Source organism: Thunnus albacares, chromosome 21 (assembly GCF_914725855.1).
Source record: "Thunnus albacares chromosome 21, fThuAlb1.1, whole genome shotgun sequence".
Lineage (NCBI taxonomy): Eukaryota > Metazoa > Chordata > Actinopteri > Scombriformes > Scombridae > Thunnus > Thunnus albacares.
The window spans coordinates 1,000,323-1,017,965 of record NC_058126.1 but is presented as its reverse complement, the minus strand read 5'-3'; the positions used below and the strand labels follow the sequence as shown (position 1 = coordinate 1,017,965).

Sequence of the window (17,643 nt, the reverse complement as noted above, 5' to 3'; positions counted from 1 at the left end):
TTTCTTAGTCCTGTTGGCGGACCGGATGACCCGCTACCAGGAAGTAACTCACTGCAGATTTGAATGACATCCTCAACACTTTTCAACACAAAAACACGTAAGTGTCCTTTAACTCAGCAATATGATGGGTTAATGTTACGGTCATCGGTTTTAATCATTTCACCTTTGACTCTGAGAAATCAAGTTGTTATGTCAGTTTTGGATGATAGCGGAAGTGGCTACATTAGCCTACCCATGATCCTCAGCGACCGTTACTATAGTGAAGACACCAGCTAAAGCCATGACGTAATAGACATATATTCAGTATAACATTATATTATACTGCAGACTGGTGGTTACAATCAGGAACAAAAGACGGACGGACAGACAGATGCCTACGTTTTGTTTTGTTTTTTGGCCTTTTCTCTCCCATTGGCCTGCGTCAACATCACATGACTGTCAAGTTCCTGTCTGCTCAAACAGACAAATAGCTGCCATTCGTTCATTTCTTAGTGGAAAATGCAATATTTTAAGATGGTATCGGTATTAAAATGCGTTTTGATAACGTTTCTAGTGAGAAACGTGCAATTTATTTTCATAATATTCGTTCAGTGAATGTTTGTGATATTTAGTTTGTCACTTGGAGATTCTTGCAGGCTTTCTATTGTTGCTATGGTGGTTGCTATGAACGCTGCTATCACGTAGTTGTAACTGTTCGCTCCAGGGATGAATTGAATTTGAAATCCTGAATTTTAAGCTTTGTGAATGGCTGACCGGAGAAGATCAGTTTCCCTCATGGTTAATGTTGACTTTTTAATGTATGTTACCATAGAAACCGCTCTGAAAGCAGGACAGTTAGTCGTTAATCTACTGCATTTATAACATATTGATAAGCATTCAGGAGGCAGTTTAATACCTCCTTAAATAGCTCCTTAAACACAGTCTGAAGTGCAGCATAACTCCCACTGATGCTGAACACCAACCCAAACCCCATTTCTACAATACCAGCTAAAATATCTGACATTTTTACTTTTTCTTGGCATAGATCATCTAGCTGCAGTGTAATTATTAGTTCGGCTTTACTAGATGTTTGATATATTCAGTACATATATAATTTTACAACTTTTGTATTTACAACCCTATTTTGCAAATCAGAAGAACTACAACTGGAGAAACAGGAGAAAAGAACTACTACTGATTTGTGTCAAGCTGTATGGTGCAGCTCGAGGGAACTGTAGTTTGTTTTTGTTTGTTTTGTTTTTTTCCTAGAATTGGGAGTTGTAAATACTGAATTGAGAATACACTGAGGAGTTTAAGGTGATGGTAAACACTTTTGTGTGATCAGATTTTAAATATCTAACCATCTTAACCATATTTTACCGCCTCCCAGTTGTTGACTCTACTCACATGATGGCTGATGATCAGAGCTCTCTCTAACAGTTAGTCCCATGTCTGAAGCCTCTTCTGTTGCTGAATTATAAGACTTCAAACACATGTATTTGGTTTAGCTCTATGACAGTTTTAATTTTCTCATTTCATGGACAAAGTCCGTCCCAGACCTAGTTTCAGAAAGCACTTTGAAAGCCCAAGATATAAAATGAAGCTTTATGTTTGTTTGTTTTTTTCTTTTTTAGTGGACATGGTGACCAAAATGAGTCACCTTCAGGTATTATAATACTGCCGACAATCTAGTACATTACTCCAGGTTTGGAGGAAGGCCTGAAGTGCTTGAGTTGGGTTAGTGCTGAAAACACCAACCTGTTGTCATTCATGCATATGCTGCTATTCACACAACCCTGGAAATGTTGATAATGTTGATAACCCTGTCTTCATCCCGTTTATACACACACACACACACACAACATTGGAGTTCTTTATTGGATGCTGTGGCTCAATATTAATTGAGGAAGACTATTTTTTTAAGAAAGATTGTATTTCTACATTTCTCAGAATCGAAGAAGAAATAATGAAGACTGATGGTCTTCACATTAACCTGTTGTATTGCTGAGTTATCAAGGACACTTTTGTGTTTTTGTGTTGAGAAATGTTAAAGATATCATTAAAAGAAAACCTTAACATGGTGACAGTGAGGAAGAGACTTCCGGGCGGCTGATACTCCAGTCAGCCAATCACAAAGCTTCAAATTTTGGATTTTAAATTCATTTCATGCCTGAAAAAACTGTTTTTTATTGAGAGAACATCATCAAAAAGTTACATAACAGCAAACGCAAAGACAATGATTCAAAAAACATGTAAGTACGCGATAGCAGCGTTCACAGCAATCACCATAGCAACGATAGAAAGCCTGCAAGAATCTCTGTAATAAGTGACAAACTGAACATTACAAACAAGATTTTAAACAAGATTTTACCAGCTGACAACTGCAGGATCAGACAGCTGGAGAGCTGAAGAGCTGCAGGATGAGATGTGAAGAGGATTTCTGTTGTTTTTGTGGCTGCCAGCAGCTCTTCCTCCCTCAGACAGTCAGAGACCTCCTCCAGCAGGCCAGCACCACTGTAGCTGCTGTTAGCTCTCAGTCAGCATATATTTGAAAATGAGCGTGGCGCTGGACGAGGTGGGCGTTATCATTCTACCATTTATCAGGGCCGGACTGGGAAAATCATTCAGGCTGTGAAATATAGCCCCAAGTTTTTAAGCGGGGGGTCTGGGGGTTCTCCACTAGGAAAATAATAGTTACAAAGACTTGATTTCCTGCATTCTGGTGAATTTTAGTGCATGTGAATAACAAACTAATGAACCAACAACTGATTAGTATTATGTACTGTTATGAACCTCAAATAAAACCAAAGGTACATATTATTACGGAAGGACGACACAAGGACTAACTTTTAATCAATATTTATTAAATAATAAATAACTAAATAAACAACTAATATACTAACAAATAGAAAATGTCTTGTACCTGCAGGTTGCTCTGAAGTAGTGGGCTTCTGTACTGCTGTGGCACCACTGCTACTCTCTCCACCTTCAAGAAGAAAAAAGCAAGAGCACAGCACAGCATATCTTTTAATGTACCAATATAATACAGTTAACAACTGCACAACATCCTCCTCAGTTTACTGATATACACTAACAGTTACCCATCAAAGGTTAAAATAGTCCTTTAACCAACACAAACATTAAATAACACAGATCGTTAAGTTTCAACTAATTACAGTAAGTTAGCTTGAATACTGACAGAAGACGTTGTGTTGTCTCAATAACTTTAAATTATGATCTCAAAGTATGAACTCACTGACTGAAATTTTCACCAAAACGCATTAATAAAAAATAATATTAACTTTTATTATTGATTGTCCAGTCTGGGCCTGACTGTGTCACTAAGTCACTTCAATCTGCTCCAAAAGCTGCTTCAGTAAAGTTTGGATTTTCAACAAAGCTGCAACATGCAAACTCAGTGGGACTCACAAATGACCTGCAATTCACGAGCAAAGATTATTGGTGAAATGTGACTTTGATAACATGAAACTGTAACACAGGTCTCAGTAATGTCCATCATTAAATCTAAAATAATGAAACATATCAAGTCCTCTGTCAGACAGATCTGCTGTCTGCATGCAGGCTGAAACATGACAAACTAATATGATGTGATATAAAAGCATTTCTCTGACTGATGTGCTCCTGAGCTGATGTTTGACAACTTCATCACCAGATCATTCCTGCTGATCTTTTTTAAAACGCTCTTCATCACCTTCACAGCCGTAGCAAATTCATATTTCTGCACCATCAGATCCACAGTTTCCTGTCTGTCTGCCTTCAACAGCTGGCTCTCTTTGATGGGTTTAATGTCTTCCACCTTTTCATCCTTCAGGTAAAACTTTAATTTCTTGAATTCCTTACCTGATTCCAGAGTGTTGTCAGTCTTCATCATCTTGGCTCTCTGGTAAAATCAGAGAACATTGAAGGACAGTTATACAACAGTTATGTTTCTGTCTGTTGGTGTTTCTACTTGATCTGACTGATTGGACAAAAGGCCCAGTTTGGCCGCAGTAGTTAAAGTGTCAGAGAAACTCAAGAGGATCTTCAGTAAAAACGTCTCATCACAAATCTACTCAGTAGCTGTTCTGGAGCTTTCTATCGTGTCATACAGTCTTCTTCTGCAGATGGAGTTTGCACAGTTGTCATGGAAATGTAGATGTTTAGATATTTTACAGGTTTATAAATTAATAAAATAATCTCCATGACAGGTCCAGTTAGTCTTCTGCTTTAGCCCCTCACCTGTTTGTTGTAGTTCAGTGAACTCTGGCGACTGAGAACGCCTGAAAATGAGGGACCTCTCTTCAAAATTTAAACAACTTTTAAATAAAAAGGAAGACATCTTATAAGTGTATCAGTAAGTAAAACAGTTCCCCAATAAAGAGTAAGTGAAACACGATGACTATCCTCCTGTAATATCAACCTTTTTCATCCTGTTTCATCCTTCCTGTCTGTCTCTAGTTATGATAAATCACGTCCTAGTCCTGACTAATGATGCTGATTAATGATACCAGAGAAGATCAATAAACTCAGCAGGTTCAGTCTGTGATTTTGATAATTCTATGACGAGTTTTGAAGACTCAAAACCTTTCGGAGCATTTTGTGTTCTGCAAGAAGAAACACAGTTCGGGTGTTTGTCAGAACTGGGCCTTTAGTTTCTAACAATGCATCAGAACAATGAAAAAAAACTAAGTAGCATAAAACAGAAATAGTTAAGTACAGAACAAGTATCTCTGTTATAGGCAAGAACAATATTAAATGTTCTTCCACTGCTGCCACACCTTCACACCATCTATCAGGGTACACAGTCTGACTGGTCTGATGGGAAAAGACAGTCAGTTCAGATGATGTCATGTTACTCTTCAGGATCTGCTCACTCTGTATGTATAGGCTGTAATGTTCCAGTGTATCAAACTGAGTATAAATATACTGTTTCAATGTTGTTGGTAAATCACTTGATGCTATTGTTAGATTTTTTTATGAAAACAACAAATTTTTGGTCTAATAAAAACAACAACAAAGATTTGAAGCCTGCAGAAACCTGATTAACTCTGAAATATTCACATGTGAGTTTTGACTCGGTGCTCCTCTACAAGACTGCTGATGATGCTGAACCTGCCTTCAGGCCTTCATCATTTCAGGTGATATCATACTGTTGTGCTGCATATTCACAAACACATTTACTAAATATTCAAATAACCATGAACCTACATACACACTATGAACATGGAGCCAACATTCCGTCCACCAATCAGGGTTTATCAATATTTGTATCAACATCTGGTGACTATTGTGGGATTGGTTCTGTCAATCAAATCTGATCAATAACCAACACAGTCCTGGTTATCTGAGTGTTAAACTCTCAAGATGTTTGTTTGTTTTTTAACTTTGATTGTTGCTGATTGAATCATAAATAATGTTTTCAAGGAAACAGTCTTAAACAGTCTTTTAATCAGCGCTGGAGGAAGTATTCAGTGTAAAAATACTCCACTACAAGTAAAAGTCCTTCATTTAAAATCTTACTTAAGTACAGAAGTTTTATCTTAAATTATCTTAAACTATTAAAAGTAAAGCTACTCATTATGTCAATTATATCCTTATATATTATAACTATTATTTTTATGGCTGATGCATTAACGTGTAGCTGGTCATATATGGAGATCATTTTTAGCAATAATATAGTTTGTCAAAATATGAGATGATACAAACATGGGCAGCACTTTATATTCCAGCTCATTAATAACATGGTAATAGTGGTGTGATATTTTGATAATTAAGAGGTAATAATGTAAATATAATGGTAATTAACAAGTAATAGCTTGGCATTAACAATGGATATAACTAGGTAATATTAGACTTAGTTTTGTAACAAGGGGCCAAAAACAAAGGGGTAATATTGCGGAAAGACATCTGAAGATACAAACTGCATAACTACATGGTTCTACTTATTTCATGTTATTAGATTAAACCAACACCAAGATGCACAGTGATTACCTGGAAAAACACCTGGTAGTTTGTGGGCCCTATTTTAACTGTGCATGTGCAACGACAAGCACAAGGTGGTAGTTCTTACGTGCACGGACTGTATGGGTGTCTCCATGCACACCTGCTATTTTGGTTTATGTCTGTGCAGCAATGCAACATGCAAAAGGGCTCAGTGAAGGTAAATATAGATCAGCCAGTGTGGTGATTAATAAATACTCTCTCAGCCAGTCACATCACTGCTCTCATAGCTCTGAAACAGCTGAGCCAATCACAGTTAAATGTGATAACGACAGCTCAACAAACAGAAAGCTTTTCTTCAGGAAATGTCTGGACGGCTCAGAGCACAATGACATTAACACACATCACCACAAATCCGCAGCCAAAGACAGATGGAGTAGTTTTATTCATCAGTTAGTTACTATGATAACAATAGAAAGAAATAAAGACATTGATTTGGTGAAGCCGTTTATATGATTCTATTGGACCATCGCTATTTCAGCAATGATTCTCATGTATCTCATCTCGTACATGGTTGCATGATACTAATAATTGATGTTACTCAACAGAGTTTGCATCGTAATTTGTTTCAAGGATAAAACATGAGACGTTACTTTTGCTAAAAAGAAAGTTTGAAAAGAGGCTGATGAGCTGCTAACCCGACGCCTCTTTCATATAAAAGCAAAATACTGAGTTATAACCGACCAGTCTGATGTGTGTAGAGGTGTGTGTGGTTATTCTGTATCAACCTGGTGACATCAGGTGATTTAATGAAGGTAAACACAGTGAACAGCTGTGCGTAACAGCGCTGTGCTCTAGCGCAGCACTTCTCAGAGGCTGCAGATTTATCAACATATCAGTCCTGCTGCCTTCAGATGCTGCAGAGATTTAATGAACTGAAGGAGAAGCTTCATACGGTATAAAGCAGCTGTGGACAACAGATACTATAAGACCCTGTTTACACCAACATGCGTCTCCACATGCTACAGTTACCACTTGTGATCGGTTGTCACTTCCCTGCTCTGTATGCAAATAACCATATAATATCTGTTTGCAAAGCCCAAATTCATGTTGTTTTTAACTGGTGGGAGGACTGGAGGTCTATTTACCCTCCATCCAAAGCTGTGTTCAACTTGTTTGATGACAGGACAAACAAATATACAATGATTGGCTCTCACAATGTGTCTGAACATACACACACACAGACGCACACAAAAGCATAAAAGCGTATATATGGCATATAACAAATATAGACTTATATGCAGCGATCTCCCTGCAGCTGCTTCTCCACATTGAGAGACGCTGTGCGCATTTACGCGTGAGGCACAGCAACATTACTTCATTAATTATTCAAACACATACAGTGAGACTGTTGGGAGTAAATCAGCCGTCCTTCTGATAAATCCTGAGCTCATCATGTCGAGCAGCACAGCAAAACTAAAAACTGTAATTATCAACTTGACAGGACAGAGGAAACTATCAAGGGTAAACAGAATCACATTTAGCTTCTGAAATATTTTTAGACAGACGAGCGAAAAACAAGTTATTTTCTGGTTTTGATTTAATTTCTATTCCAACTGCTGATTTGAAGAGGAAAACATGTTTGGGGAACAGGAAAAACAGGAAAAAATGCAAAATGGATTTTGTTTAATTCACATGAAAAACAGAAAAACAAAATAATGCATTTATCCTGTTATCAAATAAGTTGAACAGCTTTGGACGGACTGGGAGGCAGCAACGTCCTTCCCGTGCCTGGTCTGCCGGAAAATAGAGGATGTTAGTTGAGTAGGCGGTCCTTCAATGTGGCCCAGGATGCACTGTGTCTACACTGCTGAATGAATGTGGCCACATGCGGTCCAGACCACCTCCAAATATGGTCTGAGTGATCCTATCTCACTGCGTCCTCAATCTGTACTTAGAGCTGTCCACTTGTGATCAGATCACCAGAGACGCATGTTAATACCAGGTGTAAACAGGTGAATCACCCACATTCATTTATAGATCAATGCAGACTGATTGACTTTCCTGCTTTAACCACATTAAATGTTATTTTCTGTGCTGACTTTGGTTGGAGTGCTTAATTGAAGTGTTATTTATATTTTAAGCATTAATAATTGTTGCAGCACGTCTGCAGCAAGTATTTAGTTTAATCCTGTTGATAAAATCACCAAAGCAGCAGCGTATTGACGTTGTGCCGTAAATAGACGTGGTTCTGAGACGTCCATTTTTAGAGCGACATCTAGGACCAAATTTGAACCAAAATACAACAACTGTCTTTGCGCTGCTTCATTTCAATGGACCTCCCATCTGTCTGCGCTTCTCCTCCCTCATGTGCACCGTGTGCTCTGTGCTGGTCACCAAAATACCACACAGACAGGCAAAGTGAGTTTCAAGGTCAGAAATACCAAACAGCCAGAGCGCTGCTTGTGCTGGTCGTTGCACCTCCATGAGAATATGACCCACTGTGTAATAGCCATGAATCAGTGCTGCAAAATGCATACCCTTCCTTTCATGTTATGTAAGATATAAAAAATGTGTATTTTCTTCAGCATCAAAATACCATAATTAAAAAACATGTTCATAAAAGGCTTTGCTGTGAAGTTTGATGAGTGAAATATCTACATGAGCAGCACATATTTCTCAAACTTTTCATCAACAACACCACATGTTTAGTTAAAAGTGGTAGAGTTGGGCCTACCAGGTGTGTTTCCAGGTAATCACTATGCCTCTTGGTGCTGGTGTTAGTTTAATATAATATCTAGGGCTGTAGTCTGCTGGTCGACTGGTCGATTAGAAGGTCGATATGCTCTCGTCTGACTAAATTCTCATTGGTCGAATAATCACCGTGTTACTTTCATAAGGAGAAAAGTGCTACATCAACAGCTTTCCAGGGTTAATCCATTATTTCCTGTGGCAGGAGGGACAGACTAACAAATTACCTGTGAAAATGTATATATGTATTCAAAACACCCCCGTTGTTTTAACAACTTTGAACTCGCCCAACCTGATGGAGCCTGCTGGGTCTAACTGTACTCAACACTTAACTAACGTTTACTGAACATACTGAGCGTTTACTGAATCAGTGGTTCTCCATAATGTCACAACGAGAACCCCCGCCAGGCCAAATTTTTAAAAAAATATTTGATAACCAAATGAATATCCATTCATCATCATATCATATCTGTGCAGCGCTGTTCTGGTACGTGAATCAACCTCTGTGTTGTTGCCTGGGAAACTGTTGGTAGCGTAACTCTGTTAAGGAATAGGAAGTAAGTAAATAAATAAATAAAGTAAGTAAAAGTACATTACAGACTACAGTGTGTCAGTTAATAAATGCTAAAAGTCACGTCTGTTTCCCCAAGTGCTGGAAAAGTGAAGGTGGTTAGCTCCAAAGTTAGCAACAATTTGTTAGCATAAGACACAGAAAAATACAGAACAGAGAAATGTAGAAACTGGTAGTAAGGCATGACTATTACACAGAAACTACCAGGTTTGTTTCCAGGTTACAAATCACAACATTAAAAGTCTGGTAATCACCAATTTTGACTATTATTATTATCAAAATATTACCCCACTGTTACCTTGTTATTACCGAGCTGGAATGTAAAGTGCTGCCTAAATATGAAAGAGTAACAAACATATACATATATAATCTTGCACAAAAAATTACACTTAAGTTTGGTACTTTTATATTATGTCACAAGTTATTCATATTTTATAAATATTTGATCAGGTTGTACTTGGTTCAGAAACTAAAAGCTGCTCTAATTAATATTTAATTCATATTAAATAAACAATGGATCAAATGATGATGTGTATGTGAGGAGTCGTTCATAGTGATGAACCTTCACATAATCTTCACCGGGATTTTCTGTTATTTAGTTCAGGTTTCTGCAAAAACATCATCAGTTTGACAGATCTAATATTGCACCAATAACAATGATACTTGTGTTTACAGTCTATACTTTTAACTGCCTTTTTTCTCGTTGTTTTTTATGTCAAACTACATAAATTATTAAACCTTCTTGGTGTGTCACAAAAATCAAAACAATCAGTTTGTTTTCAGTTGAGAGACGTCAGTGAAGCTTTGATTCAATCCACACTTTCTAGAGGTTTTATCTTTATCTTTATCTAAAACAATTATTTATCTATTGAACTATTTAAAAAGTCTGGTATTAATCTGGTATTTTGTTGCTAATAACAAAAACGTTAGAGAGGCTGTTTAATGTCAACTTCTAAAACCGTTTACCTCTGCTGGGACGGTGTCTCCTGTTGGGACGGTGTCTCCTTCTGGGAGATTCCTCTGTAGATTTTCTCTTCTTGGACCTGGAAGATAACCAGAGAAAAGACTGTTGTTTAATAACCCAACAGTCACTTTTAAGCAGAGACCTTTTAGAAACGATGAACATTTTAACAAAATCTCCACATGGCAGGAGACGGGGAGGAACTATCCAGGTATCTGACAATTCAGAAACAACTTCTTCACAAAAACATTTCAAGAAAAATCCTCATTTAAGCCGTTAGATGTAAGATTTTGCAAAAAAAAAAAAAAACATCCACGATCCATCTCTGTCTGGAGCAACAGTCTGTACCTCTTCCCTCCATGTTTGGGCATATTAACCACCTGTATGCCCATAAATCTGAGATGGCTAACATCATACTAATGTTCATTAACATGCAGAGCGACACTTTTCACATAAACAGACACAGATAACCATCAGTTTAACCATCAGGTAATCTGTGATGTTTGAGAAACTGTCTTTGTTTATAACAAACCTTTTTCTAAAATGTATTTCAAGAATCATAAAACACTCTTCCAAACATCTGGATGAAAACATTTAATCCACTGAATGATAAAAAAGATTTTTAACCATTTTCCCAAATTTCAACTCAGTTTCCTATCCAGGTAGCTGACGGGCTGCCATCTTTGTTTTGATTTAGAAATTAGTCAGCAGACCAAATATTTTTTCATCCAGATTTATCTAAAATACATCTTTTTTCTTTCTTAAATACAACCTCTCAGAATTCTGTAACATTGTCTGAAGGCTGCATCACAAATCCAGAAGTGGATCTTTGATTCATTATTAGAGCAATAATGTCTTGTGGATTGTAGATTGTAACTGAGGTCTAAACTCTGACATGAGGTGAAGTTCTGCTGCAGCAGAGTGAAAGATTTACCTGTTAGATTCAGATACACAACACGTTTCCACACTGGTGTCCCCTCTTGGTCTTTGACCATCAAAGTCACTTCCTCTTGGTTTATGGGGAGGACAACCTCAAATGTTGGGGGGGAATTTGGCCCGTACTTCGGGCGAAATTCTTGATTCTGAAACCAGAAACAAAGTGTCATTTTCATACCTGTTGTAAAAAATGTTTATCTAGTACTCTGATTGTGAATCTATTTTCCAAAATTGTAAATATAATAATTAAGATTGTAACCATTAGAAGTGTTTTAGAACTGACTCACCTCAGGCTGTATCCTGGAGGCCTCATCACAGTGAACACTGTAACTTTGACCAATGATGAGATCACAGTTGGAAGAGCTCTCAATGTACTCAGCTTCTCCTTGTTGGGCTTTAACCTTCAGTGATAAAACATTTTTATTATGGTGTTTATTCTCAGACAGACAATGACTTCTCTGCATTATTCATATTCTGTTCTTGTACATGCTGGACATCTATAGATGAATCTGGACGAGTTGTAGGTGGAAGTAAACAAGCCTCCATCACTGTAATGTTTGTAAAGGATTTCCCTTTTTATCTGTCCAGGAGATCCTGTAGAAGCAGTTTTATGTTGAAAATATAGATAAAGTTATATGTTGTTAATTAGGGCCCGAGCACTGACAGTGCGAAGGCCCTATTGTAACTCAAGGAATTTTTCTCTATTATTTTTCTACCGAAACAAATGCATTTTTGAGGGCCTAAACATGCACGAAAAGTTGTTAAACTTTGTACATACATCAAAAGTGGCGAAAATTTTATATTTTATGGGTCTTGCAAAATGGCTCGACAGCGCCCCCTAGAACATTTGGAAAATGAATTGAAAAAAAAATTCAATACGGATTGTCGTAGAACAAAGTTCGGTATGCTTATGTATCATGACCAGATGCACCAAAAAGTCTCTTGGACACATACCCCAAGTCCACCACGAAGTCGGCCATTTTGGGTAAAAGTTGCGATTTTGACGCCAATTTGGTCATTTCCAGGCCGCATACTTTAACGAACTCCTCCTAGAGATTTGACCTCAGCAACTTCAAATTCAGTCAGTATCATCTACCGACCTGGGAGATGAAAAGTTATCAAAACGGTGAGTTTTCGACATTGCCAAGGGGGCGTGGCCGGGGGTAGAATTTCGATCCTTCGCCATGAAAAGTGAAACAGTCATAACTCCGGCATACATGATCCTAAGAGACCTAAACCTTTTGTGATTGTAAAGAGTCCCGCCCTGAAGACATCCATGTGTCAATATTGGATCTGAGTCATAGCGCCACCTACTGGCAACAGGAAGTTTTAAGTGCCACTCTTTTGCAAACTACTCCTAGCAGGTTAGTCAGAAACACATAAAATTTGGTAAGCCAAGGTGTAAGACGTTGATGATGATAACTCCTGAAGCCTTTGAGTTTACATCAAAAGCTGTTGCCATGGCAACACATTGTTCACCACAAAATACAAAGCTGTTTTTAAGGGCCAAGACATGCTTGAAAACTCACAAAACTTTGCACACACATGGCAGGTCTTACAGTCTATAATATCGTATTGGTGGCTGGCATAAGTGTGGCAGAATGGCTCTACAGCGCCCCCTACAATATTTCAACGAAGCAGCCCCCACGCCACGTTAAACCTACATGTATTAAAATTGGTACACACATGTATCATGCCAGGGCGCGCAAAAAAAATCTATTGGACCCATAGCTGAAACTCAACAGGAAGTCGGCCATTTTGAATTTAGTTGTCAATTTTGGCGATTTCGCATGTCTTACACTTTTGACGAACTCCTCTTACTGAATTCATCATAACGACTTCAAAATCAGTGTGTGTCATCTAGACTAGTTTGTGATCAAAAGTTATTAAAAGATTTAGTAATCGTTGAAGCGTGTGGCTGTGGCGTGGCGTTGAATTTTGATGTTTCGCCATTCCAGAGGAAACTGTTATAACTTTAGTGTAAATGCTCCAATCTGCCCCAAACTTTCCATGTTTGATAAGAGTCCCGGTCTGAACACGTCTACATGACAATATTCAATCAGTAATGCAAACTGGCTCCATAGCGCCCCCTACGAAATTTCAAGGAAGCAGATATATGCACTCCAGAAATAACCCAGAAAAAAATTAAAAATGAAAGAGCAATCTGAAGATTTCCAGTTCAGATCATTATTATTCTGAATTATTCTTACTACAGCTTGATAAGGTTTGATAACAGGTATAGAGGAGTGAGTTGTAGCTGACTGTTCAGCCTGTTTTGAAACAGCTGTGGTTTAAAACAAGAGTTCAGGTTGATGGTAAGCACATACTGTATGACAGATAGTTTTACCTCGTCCAGATCAACGTTGCCTGGCAGCAGAAACACATTGAGTTTTTGAAGACATGTGTTCACAGGTCGAAGGAACAGCAGAACCTGGCAACTAATTGTTGGTCTGCTGTTCATTAATCTCTTATTGAGATCCCGGACCAGGCCAAAGGCAGAGAGATGAGGGACGTTCACAACCACATGAGTGTTTGTAATCTCCAGCGGCTCCAGGAAGCTCATTTCATCACCAGCGATGTGGGCGACAGACAGCGGACCTTCAGGGAGTGGAAATGTGAAAACATCAGATTTATTTTATTAACAACAACCTCATTATAATGTTAGTGCTCATTTTATTTGATTTCTAGGACACTCAGTCTGGTGAGTGAAGAATTAAACAGTTTTCCAGGTCGGTCAAATCATCCAACATGACTGTCAGTGTTGGTGGGTGGGAAGTCTGTTAGTGTCGGTGCACTAACAGGAGTCTTATCGTTGTTTTAATAAAACTCACAAAGCACAATAATCAGCTTACCATCCATGGTTTCACAGTGTGGCAGCTGGAGCTGACGGACAGCACCGTCAGGACTCTGGATGTTGAACAGCGGCCCTGCAGCCATCTTGCCAACTTGTTGTAGGTGACTTTCATCCCATTGGACAGTCCTGTACCGCAGCTCCGCCTCCTGAGTCATAACAAACACCAGTCCAGTCAAAGTACACCGGAACACACCTGGACCAGGACCCCTGAACCTGTAGGACACAGAGGAGCTGATTAAACAACACAAACACAAGCTCATTCAGCCTTTTTCCTGGTTTGAATGAATAAAAACTAAAGAATGAATTTGCTGAACAAAATGTGCTGTGACTGCTGCAGTGCTTAAAAAGCTGTAGAGCAAACTGAACTGCTGGACAAGAGGTGAGTGAAGCAGCAGCTGCAGGAGCATGAAGAGTCTGGAAAGTGTTAAAAGCAAAGTTTCATCACTGAAAAGAGTTGAAACAACAGTTAAGTCTGAAGTTAAACTACTGAACAGAGTGGAACCATCTGAAAGGAGGTGAGGTGTCATCACTGAAAGGAGGTGAGGTGTCATCACTGAAAGGAGGTGACTATGTTCAAGGATGAAATATTCTGCATTTTCTGTTTTGGTTACCTGTATGAAATGTTTGCAGACTCAGTCAGCACTTCGGGTCTGAAGTCCTAAAATGTAGAAAGTGACAACATTAGTAACAGAAACTGACCACCAGGACATGAACCTCACTGCTTCAGTTTCTACTCCACCTGCACTCTGCACTGTTTATTCATCACCTGATTATCACTAGTTCACGATTAAATGATCAGTTGCTCTTTAACTTTACATTCTTCAGTGAAAGATCCTGCAGGACTACGTTAGACAGCAGCTGGTGGTTTCACAGATGAGGAGGCAGAAATGAATTATGAGGAGTTTCTGATGGAGGAGGAAGGAGCAGCGAGTGAGAGGAGAGGAAACGAGGAGAGTTTAGATGTAAGGAGTATTAACCTCTGGAGGAACCTGAGTCTGATCAATAACACATTAATAAACATGTTAAAGTAGAAAATGGACATTTGTATTGACTCTACCTGCCAGTAACTTGTTCCGGTCAGATTCTCCCTGCACACAAGCTGCTGCTGCTTCAACTTCTCTGGATCATCAGGATCCAGCTGATCCTCTCTGTTGTCCTCAGACACATTGAGGGTTGTGTTGGATGTGGACGGACCTGAGAAGCAGACACACAGCAGATGTTAAACTCACTTCTGGACATCCTTGTGGTCCAGTGGGTTAGACTCATACAGAAAGCTGCAACACAAAGTCCCAATTTAAGGCTGGACAGAGACTTTCGCTACATGTCTCCTGTTAGTCTCTACTGGAAAACCTTCCAGTAAAGTCAAGATTGCAAAGAAATACTGTAAAAAGTTTCAGACAAAGTTTCAGTCATTTTTCAGTCGAGACCATGTTTGAACAAAATTTACTCCAAAACCAAAGTTAAATTTGATTTACAAAGTGTCCATTAAGTGTTTTTACTGTATTATTTCAATCATTGCAGTGAAGCAAACTGTCTTGTTTTGCATAAACTGTCAACACAGCAACATTTTAATTCATCACTCCATGACTTTGGATATTTTAACACAAGGATAAAATCCAAACTCAACACAGAAATGACTGAGATTCAAACTGCAGACCTTCTTGCAGTGAGGCAACACATCATCTTTCCCAAAAGTCAAAATAGATCAGAACAAAGCAGAAGAGAATACCAGAAAATTCTTAAAATCTCTATTATATTTCCCCAGAGTGCAAGGTGATGTCTTCCAGTTTCAAAGTTCTGTCTGATCAACAGACCAAAACTCATAAATATCGAGTTCACAATGATATAAAACAGAAAAAAATGGCTCTGTCCAAAAGTAACAACATCCTCCTACTATCACCTCTAATGCTCATTGATTAACACTTGATATCTCGTTTGTTTAATCTGGACAAAAACTGAGGCGTTAAAACAACAATCTCCCACTATATAGGAGTTCAGTCTCATGGTCATTCATCAAATAGTCAAATTTAATCTATTGATTTGTGTACATGGACACCAATTTTCCTTTTTTTTTGTCTTTCAAACTAATGTATTTCTATTGGAAGTTGTCTTTGTGCCTGAACATTTTTTTCTGTCATTCAGGACTTGGGAGCACAGAAGCTGTATTGTTTTTTTTCCTCATTTGTAATTCATTTTTAAACTGTAACCACTACATTACTCAACATTACTTATCCTCGTTTTTATTTCTTAGTCCTGTTGGCGGACCGGATGACCCGCTACCAGGAAGTAACTCACTGCAGATTTGAATGACATCCTCGATATTTCTCAACACAAAAACACAAAAGTGTCCTTTAATTCAGCACCTTTGACTCTGAGAAATCAAGTTGTTTAGTCATTATATTATACTGCCGGTCTGCAGTATAATATAATGTTATACTGAATATATGTTATGTCTGTTATGTCACAGCTTTAGCTGGCGTCTTCACCATAGTAATGGTCGCTGAGGATCATGAACTTACTATCTATCCATCCACCCTCCAACCCGCCTCCTCCACATGAGGAAGTCAGCTCATATAGATGTCATCTGAACTAAGTCAGTTTCCCTGTGATACATATTGTAGAAATGCTGATATTATACATATTGAAACGTAGAGATTCAACGTATCTGTGGTCTGCAGAAACATATAATGCCAACATTTTATTGTGGCGACTGGGCTGCTGACAAACATGGATATAAAACTTTTTAAGGCTGCGTTCAGACCTTCAGATGTTTTAACTACATTTTTTCTTGTTATTTTTTATGTCTTCAGTGATCTTATAGCTGCACATTTTCAGTATTCAATGAATCAAACAGGATACGTTTTCAGTCTTATGTGATTAATTTACAGAACAGAGCACAGGGTCGACCTCGAAATGAAACTTTTTTTGTTAAATTATGCAGCAGAATAAACATTTTTTGAGCATAGAAGAAGCAACTGGAGTTAATTAGGGGGTGAAAACAGACTTTATTTGTCTGTGCTATTATTTAAATACCAGCGTTAATAAGATAATTTATGTTTCATATTGATTCAAACTCACTAAAAGTTCAGGCTATGAAACTTGATCTGGTGCAGCACAGTGTTGTGAGTTTTAAGATTCTTACAAAATGTTGTTTAACAATAGAGAAACACCTGAGAACTGAAGATGTTGGTGGGAGACTTTCTGCTACTGTACCTGACTCCAGCTCTGATGAAAGAAATGGATCCACCTCACAGAGAGCTGAACTGGCTTCTGTTCCTTTTTTTCGCACCACGTCGATCACCAGTCGTGCTTTCTCTGCTCTGTTAAGTGTTCCAGCAAACTCCATTTCACCATCATTTATGACCCCACGCTGCAGGAGTTTATCCAGCAGCTGGTGTAGAACAGGTTCAGACACTCTGTCAATAAACTGTCTCTGAGCAGACATCAGCTTCTCGTCTGGGGGGGCACTCGGAGTCTCTGCCGGATCAGGACCTGGAAGATGAGGAAGTATCTGTGTTCAATAACCAGCTGAGAGCTCATAGAGGTGAAAAGAACAGGAGCAAAATAAAAATGCTGCGAGATTTAAGCTGCACCCACAGAGCAGCAGCAGGAGCTCTGATTTAGAGCTGAAACTGATGATTATTTTCATTA

General features: G+C 38.5%; 1 protein-coding gene and 1 long non-coding RNA gene across 2 annotated transcripts in view; one reads left to right on the top strand and one right to left on the bottom strand.

Moving 5' to 3' along the window:
* The first annotated feature begins 292 nt into the window (after positions 1-292).
* Positions 293-17,211, top strand: LOC122972301. Its single transcript, XR_006399709.1, has 3 exons — positions 293-303; positions 10,692-10,698; positions 17,106-17,211. It is a non-coding gene; the product is annotated as an uncharacterized LOC122972301 (long non-coding RNA).
* The window catches only part of LOC122972278, a 103,231-nt gene continuing 99,503 nt past the window's right edge, over positions 13,916-17,643 (bottom strand). Inside the window, exons 4-5 of the mRNA XM_044339276.1 lie at positions 14,604-14,650; positions 13,916-14,205 (exon numbers count right to left, since the gene is read on the bottom strand). Coding sequence (XP_044195211.1) covers positions 13,956-14,205; positions 14,604-14,650 — 297 coding nt within the window. The 3' untranslated portion in view covers positions 13,916-13,955. The remainder of the gene's footprint in view (positions 14,206-14,603; positions 14,651-17,643) is intronic.